Source organism: Aquarana catesbeiana, linkage group LG11 (assembly GCF_042186555.1).
Source record: "Aquarana catesbeiana isolate 2022-GZ linkage group LG11, ASM4218655v1, whole genome shotgun sequence".
NCBI classification, from domain to species: Eukaryota; Metazoa; Chordata; class Amphibia; order Anura; family Ranidae; genus Aquarana; species Aquarana catesbeiana.
Genome location: NC_133334.1, coordinates 27,385,476 through 27,394,750, shown reverse-complemented (window position 1 = coordinate 27,394,750; position 9,275 = coordinate 27,385,476). Strand labels below are relative to the sequence as shown.

The 9,275-nt window shown below is 45.1% G+C and overlaps 1 protein-coding gene across 1 annotated transcript in view; it reads right to left on the bottom strand.

Annotated features, from left to right (window-relative positions):
• Positions 1-1,751, bottom strand: part of TMEM86A (transmembrane protein 86A) — a 47,227-nt gene extending 45,476 nt beyond the window's left edge. Inside the window, exon 1 of the mRNA XM_073604122.1 lies at positions 1,601-1,751. Within this exon, the coding sequence (XP_073460223.1) occupies positions 1,601-1,621 (21 nt within the window). The 5' untranslated portion in view covers positions 1,622-1,751. The remainder of the gene's footprint in view (positions 1-1,600) is intronic.
• Positions 1,752-9,275: the final 7,524 nt, after the last annotated feature.

The following is a 9,275-nucleotide window of genomic DNA, read 5'->3' as shown; positions in this document are numbered from 1 at the left end:
GGGAGAGGGAAAGGGGAAGATTAGAGAGAGAGATGATAGATAGATAGATAGATAGATAGATAGATAGATAGATAGATAGATAGATAGATAGATAGATAGATAGATAGAAGAAGGTAGGTGGACACTGTTACAGCTGATATGTAATCAGGAAAATGTGTTATTTACATAGTGAGATCAGATCTATGAGAAGTGCACAGAATGATATATTTACATAACAAATACATTGTATCACATTATACACCCATACATAGAGATCACATAGAGATCTCCTTTCTATATACAATGTATCACACTGTATCTCCTCTCTATATACAATGTATCACACTGTATCTCCTCTCTATATACAATGTATCACACTGTATCTCCTCTCTATATACAATGTATCACACTGTATCTCCTCTCTATATACAATGTATCACACTGTATCTCCTCTCTATATACAATGTATCACACTGTATCTCCTCTCTATATACACTGTATCACACTGTATCTCCTCTCTATATACAATGTATCACACTGTATCTCCTCTCTATATACACTGTATCACACTGTATCTCCTCTCTATATACACTGTATCACACTGTATCTCCTCTCTATATACACTGTATCACACTGTATCTCCTCTCTATATACAATGTATCACACTGTATCTCCTCTCTATATACAATGTATCACACTGTATCTCCTCTCTATATACAATGTATCACACTGTATCTCCTCTCTATATACACTGTATCACACTGTATCTCCTCTCTATATACACTGTATCACACTGTATCTCCTCTCTATATACACTGTATCACACTGTATCTCCTCTCTATATACAATGTATCACACTGTATCTCCTCTCTATATACACTGTATCACACTGTATCTCCTCTCTATATACACTGTATCACACTGTATCTCCTCTCTATATACAATGTATCACACTGTATCTCCTCTCTATATACAATGTATCACACTGTATCTCCTCTCTATATACAATGTATCACACTGTATCTCCTCTCTATATACACTGTATCACACTGTATCTCCTCTCTATATACACTGTATCACACTGTATCTCCTCTCTATATACAATGTATCACACTGTATCTCCTCTCTATATACACTGTATCACACTGTATCTCCTCTCTATATACACTGTATCACACTGTATCTCCTCTCTATATACACTGTATCACACTGTATCTCCTCTCTATATACACTGTATCACACTGTATCTCCTCTCTATATACAATGTATCACACTGTATCTCCTCTCTATATACAATGTATCACACTGTATCTCCTCTCTATATACAATGTATCACACTGTATCTCCTCTCTATATACAATGTATCACACTGTATCTCCTCTCTATATACAATGTATCACACTGTATCTCCTCTCTGTATACAATGTATCACCCTGTATCTCCCCTCTGTATACAGGATATGATGAGGCATCATGACATATACAGCAGATGATTGCAGTACAGGATTGGCTGTTTGCACATTTCATCTACAATGTATCAGAGGGGGGATCTCCTGCCCCCCCCCCCCCTCTCGGTCCCCCCCCCCCTGCCCCCCCATCCTCTTCCTCCTGGGCTCACTCACCACAGTGACCGGTGACACCATGTCTGCGGTGTCGGATCCCCTCCTAGTCGATCCCAGGCTGGGATCCCTCCGGTGCTCGGTGTACAGTGTGATCACCGCTGTCTGTTATTGTGTTCTCTTGCAGAATGCTCTGACGTCGGGCCGGGGCGGGGCTAGATGTCAGTGGGTGGGCGGGGCCTGCTCGGTGTCTCGGTCCCCAGCTGCAGGCTAGTTAACTCCTTCGGGACCGGAGCCCAGTGAGGGCAGCTGGTACAGCTGTGTGTGCAGGGAGGGCACAGCATGGCAGCAGCAACACTTCACAGGATCCACTGACCAATCAGGAGGAAGGATCCCCAGTGACACCAGGAGGAGCAATATGGATACAATGACTTCCATCTCTGTGCTGGCCCAGCTGCTGCTCATGTGTAAACCCAACACATGTCATGATCAGGGCTCTGCAGACTGCTGGGTGGGAGGAGCACATGGTGTGTTCTACAAATATTTGTAGGATGAAAAAATCCGTTTTAGAAATTGTTGAGCCCCCCCCCCCCTCCATTACATCAGGGTCCCTATCAGCCCCCCCCCTTACATCAGGGTCCCTATAAGAGACCCCACCCTTACATCAGGGTCCCCATCGGAGCCCCTCCTTGCATCAGGTCCCTATCAGAGATCCCTCCTTACATCAGGGTCCCCATCAGACCCCCCCGCTTACATCAGGGTCCCTATCAGAGCCCCCTCTTACATCATGATCCCTATCAGAGCCCCCTCTTACATCATGATCCTCATCAGACCCCCCCCCTTACATCAGGGTCCCCATCAGAGCTCCCCTTACATCAGGGTCCCCATCAGAGCTCCCCTTACATCAGGGCCCCTATCAGAGCCCCCCCTTACATCAGGGTTCCTATCAGAGCCCCCCTTACATCAGGGTCCCTATCAGAGACCCTCTTCTTACATCAGGGTCCCCATTAGACCCCCCCTTACATTAGGGTCCCCATCGGGGCCCACCCCCCTTACATCAGGATCCCTACCAGAGCCTCCCCCACTTACATCAGGGTCCCCATCAGAGCCCCCCCATACATCAGGGTCCCCATCGGGGCCCACCCCCTTACATCAGGATCCCTACCAGAGCCTCCCCCCTTACATCAGGGTCCCTATAAGAGCGCACCCCCCTACATCAGGGTCCCTATCAGAGCCCCCCCCTTACATCAGGATCCCTATCAGAGCCCCCCCCTTACATCAGGGTCCCTATAAGAAAGTGCCCCCTCTTACATCAGGGTCACTATCAGAGCCCCCCCCCTTACATCAGGGTCCCTATAAGAGACCCCGCCCTTACATCATGGTCCCCATCAGAGCCCCTCCTTGCATCAGGGTCCCTATCAGAGACCCCCTCTTACATCAGTGTCCCCATCATACCCCCCGCTTACATCATGGTCCCCCTTAGACACCCCCCTGCTTACATCATGATCCCTATCAGAGCCCCCTCTTACATCATGATCCTCATCAGAGCCCCTCCTTACATCAGGGTCCCCATCAGAGCCCCCCCTTACATCAGGGTCCCCATCTGAGCCCCCCGTTATATCAGGGCCCCTAACAGAGCCCCCCCTTACATCAGGGTCCCTTTCAGAGCCCCCCTTACATCAGGGTCCACATCGGGGCCCCCCTTACATCAGGGTCCCCATCGGGGCCCACCCCCCTTACATCAGGATCCCTACCAGAGCCTCCCCCTTACATCAGGGTCCCCATAAGAGCGCGCCCCCTTACATCAGGGTCCCTATCAGAGCCCCCCCCTTACATCAGGATCCCTATCAGAGCCCCACCCCTTTACATCAGGATCCCTATAAGAGAGCGCCCCCTTACATCAGGGACTCCATCAGGGTCTTCTTACATCTGAGTTCCCACCAGAGCTTCCCTTTTCTCAGAGTTCCCAATTACATTTGGTTCCCCATCAGAGTCCCCATCATTGTCCCCCTACATCATGTTCCCTATCAGAATTCCCCTTACATTAGGTTCCTCATCACAGTCCCTATTGCACCGTGGTCCCTTTGGAGGCTCTCTTACATTAGCGTTCTTATCAGAACCCCTTTCGACATGGTCCCCATTAGAGTCTGCCCTTAGATCAGAGTACCCCCTTTACATCAGAATCACCATCAGAGTCCCCCTTATAACAGTGTCCTCACTTAAAGTGATTGTAAAGGCATTCTATGCATTAAGATAAAAAGCCTTCTGTGTGCAGCAGCCTCCCCAGCACCTCCTAATACTTACCTGAGCCCCATCTCTCTCCAGCGATGTTGCACGAGAGACTCGGCTTTCCGGGACTCTCCTCCTCATTGGCTGAGACAGCAGCGGGGCGCCATTGGCACCCACTGCTGTCAATCAAAGCCAGTGAGCCAATGAGGAGAGAGAGGGGGTGGGGCCCAGCCGGGACTCCGTGTCTGAATGGACACAGGGAGCTGTGACTCGGCTCAGGTGCCCCCCATAGCAAGCTGTTTGCTGTGGGGGCACTCATCAGGAGGGAGGGGCCAGAAGTGCCAAAGAGGGACCCGAGAGGAGGAGGCAAATCGACTGCACAGAGCAGGTAAGTATAACATGTTTATAAATTATTATTATGTCTTTTTGGATATAGTAAGAGAGGGCTATAACCCTTATAACCCTTATAACCCCTGTCAGGTTTTTTTTTCCCCCTCCATCTGTGCATCTGTGTCCCATTGGGAGATTTCCTTTCACTTCCTGTCCCATAGCCAAACAGGAAGTGAGAGGAAATCCCTGTAAGTGAGGGAATAACTGGCTTTCTAATGGCTATGCATAGCGGTACCACATCCCAATAATACAAAAAAGTAGGCAAAACACATGAAGGAAAAAAGTGGATTGCGAACATCGAAGAAAATTCATAAAAACACCTAGAAATAATGCTATCTATATGCTATCTGTATTTCAGGTAATATATTAATGTTGTTAATTTTTTTTTTTTTTCCTTGACTCCAAGCTTAAGTTTTTTATTTTTAAGAATTCCATCCGTGCACCAAATATTACTTATTCCACTTTAATTCTCGCAGGCATATTACATCCTCTGAAGGCTTTTCTTTCTCCCTTGTGCTCTAAGATGAGCACCCCCTGGAGGCATTCAGCCTCATTTAGGCCTTGTGTCTTTTTTGTGTGTTCAATATTGGATGTGAGTCACATAAATGTTTAATTAAGTGCCTCTTTGAAGGATCCTATAATTTTTTTTTTTTTTTTTTATATCACTGTGTTATTAGATATACGAATATTTGTATCAATTGCAGAAATCATCATAGAGAACAAAAAAATACCCTGAGGAAGACTTGCAAGTTGAAACATGTTGGGGTTCTCTCATATACCTTCGATATAGAAAAGAAATATATATGGTGCCAATATTAGGACCCAGCCTTTTTCTGACATTTGTCGTTTTCATTTTTTGCTAGAAAATTACTTAGAACCCCCAAATATTATATATTTTTTTAGAAGAGACCCTAGAGAAAAAAAAATGGTGATCATTGCAATTTTTTTATGTCACACGGTTTTTGCGCAGCATTTTTTCAAACGCAATAAAAAAAAAAAAAAAAAACTATAATTAAAAAAAAAAACATAATATATACTGCAATTTTTCTCTATAATATGAAAGATGATGTTACGCCGAGTAAATAGATATGTGACATGTCATGCTTTAAAATTGTGCGCACTTGTGGAAAGGCACCAAACTATTGTACTTAAAAATCTCCATAGGCGACGCTTTAAAAATGTCTACTGGTTACCAGTTTATTGTTACAGAGGAGGTCTAGTGCTAGAATTATTGCTCTCGCTCTGACATTCGCGGCGATACTTCACGTGTGTGGTGCAAACACATGTGGGCGTGACCTACGTATTCATTCACTGCTGCGTGCGGGGACAGGGGGGGTGCTTTAAAAAATGTTTTTTATTTATTTTATTACATTTTTTAAACCCTTACACTGTCCCTTTAAAAAAAAATGTTTTTTAACACTTTTATTGCTATCGCAAGGGATGTTCACATAACATTACATCATGACAGGTCCTCTTTATGGAGAGATCTGGGGGTCCAAAAGACCCCAAATCTCTCCTCAACCCTTAAAAGCAAAAGATCAAAAAAAAAAAAAAAAAATGTTTTTATCTTTTACTTTAAGAAAAAAAAAAAGCAATGTTTACACGACCCAAAAACTAGAAGTGACATCATGACGTTGCTCCGGTCCTCCAAGGGCGTAGAGATGAGCGGTGGCCATCTTGCCATCTCTTATCTCTATGGCAAACCCCCCGCCGGTGCCGGATGGTTCGCGGGCTCAGAGATCGGTAACGTAAGCTGAGCCCGGCAGGCTTTCAGATAAAAGTGGTCCCTGCGACGGATTCGCCACGGGATTACTTTTAGAAGTGGCGGGAGAGACGTGCCCCCTCACGCCGCTTCTAAAAGGGATCTCGCGGTGAATCCGTCGCAGGGACCACTTTTATCTGAAAGCCTGTCACCAAAGGGTAAAGAAAATACCGGGGTTATGGCATGTAGCTGCAGCCATAACCCTGGTATTTAGCGTCAAAGTCATAACGTAAATTCCCAATTAGGCGGTCGGCAAGTGGTTACATTGTATAGCATTATTTCTACATGTTTTTATGAATTTTCTTCAATGTCTTTAATATCTATATAGCTCGTAGAGCTTAAATATCAAATAAAGATTTGTAATTTTTATCTATCTATCTATCTATCTATCTATCTATCTATCTATCTATCTATCTATCTATCTATCTATCTATCTATCTATAGATAGATAGATATATATCTATATCTATCTATATATATCTAGATATAGATATGTACATATCTATATCTAGATATATATAGATATAGATATATCTATAGATATCTATACATATATAGATATCTATAGATATAGATATATCTATAGATATCTATATCTATAGATATATATATATTTTTTTTTTAATTTTTAATTTTTTGGGGGGGTAAAAAAAATGACCAGCTCTGTTTACATCACGTGATCAGCTGTCATTGATCACATGGTAAGGGGCCGGGATCGGCCCCTTACTCCGATCTATGATCAGCTGAGTCTCGTTGACTCGCTGATCACCCTGCAGGGGGGTGCGCAGGCAGCACTTGCTCCGGAGGACGTACTTTTTATGCCCTCCCGGCAATTTGGGCCCACGCTGTAGCTGTCTTTCGGGCGCAAAGAAAATAAATAAAAAATAAATAGAATAAATAAATAAAAAATACAATATTAAAATACAATACAATAGAAATGTATAGTGTATTAAATGATGAGATTGATTAAATAATAAACATAAAAAAGTAAATAATTAAGACATTAAAATAATGAATATATAATATATATTTAATCTAATATACAGTATATTTAATAGAACAATATATTAATAAAAATAGAAAAAGTAAAAAAAAGTTAAAGTCAAAACCAGCTTTTACAGCAATATTCACTTGAAGTCCCCTGTGGTTCTCTTTTCTGCTGCCCAATGTCCTTAGCCAGCATCTTTTAACCCACTTCCTCTGAACCCAAATGATCCCGGATGCACCCCCAACCTGTGACTGGATATTGAAAAGAGAAGCAGCACAGTGATGAGCTCATCTCTCCGTTCCTATGCTCTCTTTCTGTCAGTATGCTTCTTGTCAGCACATGGACGGATTGGCTCCTTGTACTGCTTCTTCCCCTCCCAGTCTAAGGTCGGCTGTACAGGGACTGCAAGCGTCAGACACTAGGTCACATGCAGGTACTTACACTGCTTGTATTGAACAAATACAGAGCTGTATCAATCGATGTCCTCAGTGTGATAGCCAGCATCATTTATCCCACTTCCTCTGAATCCAGGTCATCCCGGACGCACCCCCAACCTGTGACTGCTCAGATACTAGGTCATCTTCAGGTACTTACACTGATTGTATTTAACAAATGCTGAGCTGTATTAATATACTTCTTACCATATCCTATTAAAACTGCCCATGCCCATCTCCCAGTGATCTGACCCGGGACCATCACATCTCGGGGGGGGGGGGCACAGGCCCTCAAAGCCTTTGAGTGTATCAGTAAACAATTCTGCAGTCTCCAATTCAGCATTTTACCTTGGTTGCTGCTATGTTGTACATAGATCAAATCTGTGACATTTATTGCCACTGCAGAGATCTGTGTTCAGTGCAATGTATGTGAAGGGGAGGACACGGCTGTGACCTTGCTGGGGCTGTGCTTACTGCTGATGCAGCTTTCTTCAGTGGATGGTATAACAATATATACAGTAGATACAAAGTTACGTAGCAGTCAAGGATAGGCTCACCTTTTCATGAAAAATTAAAAAAAAGTGAACTCCAAATATCCTGACGCCCCCGGACCACACTGTGCATAGCGGCCGTGATGCCCTGTGCTGCCAGTGTAGTGGTCTATACACTGTACACTACAATACACAGAGTGAGTATACATCATAATGCTCACTATGGCAAGTGTTCATCGGCCAGCATGACCACACGACCATGCCGACCAATGAAAAAAATGCTTCTTCTTCTTTTACCTGAAGAAGAAGCCTCAGATGTGCTTCTCATTGGTCGGCACAGTCACATGGCATATGGCGGTATATGGTGTACAGAGCGCTACAATGGCAGCATGGGCATCGCGGCCGCTATGTGCAGCGAGTTTGGGGGGTTGGCCAGGATAATGGAAGTTTTGTTCACCTTTTGGTTTTTGTGAAAAGGTTAACTAAGGCTTGGTTCACACTTGTGCATGTGCTGGAGCACTGGTGTGTAGGGTTGCCACCTCATCCCTTTAATCCAGAACACATATGAATTACACAGGTTCTGAGGCTGATTTAATGCAGATAAGGCACCAAGTGAGTTTAATTACCACCTTAATCAGCCACAGAACCTGTGTAATCAATATGTGTCCTGGATTAAAGGGATGAGGTGGCAACTCTACTGGTGTGTTTCCATGCATGTTCAGCGTGTTCCTGTGTAGGAGCTTGCCTGAGACAAAGGCTGCACTCCTGTGGGCGAAAGGGGCCGCGCCTGTTACCAGGGCAACCCGACATCAACAACCCCCCAGGTTGCCTGGGCAAAGGATTGCACCCCAGCCCTGGAGGGGGGAGAGCATATTGGAGCGGGGCCTGGTCTCGTACACTTTCTCCACAAAAATCTCCCTGAGGACCCGATTTCACTGGAAAGAACCCCTATCTGTGCCCTCTGGACCTCCTCCCCTGCCACCCTAGGCTGGTGAGTCCCTTAGCCCCTGCTGTGCCATACCCTGCTCTGCCGGGATCACTGCCCTGGGTACTGAACTTAACCCCTGCTGTGCCAATACTCTGCTCTGCCATGGGTGCTGCACCTAACCCCTGCTGTGCCATACCTTGCTCTGCCCTTGGAGCTGAACCTAACCCCTGCTGTGCCATAAACTGCTCTGCCCTGGGTGCTGGACTTAACCCCTGCTGTGCCAATACTGCTCTGCCCAGATCACTGCCCTACATGCTGGACTTAACCCCTGCTGTGCCAATACTTTGCTCTGCCATGGGTGCTGCACTTAACCCCTGCTGTGCCTTACCTGCTCTGCCCTGGGAGCTGAACCTAATCCCTGCTGTGCCATAAACTGCTCTGCCCTGGGTGCTGGACATAATCCCTGCTATGCCATAGCTTGCTCTGCCCTGGGTGCTGGACTTAACCCCTGTGGTT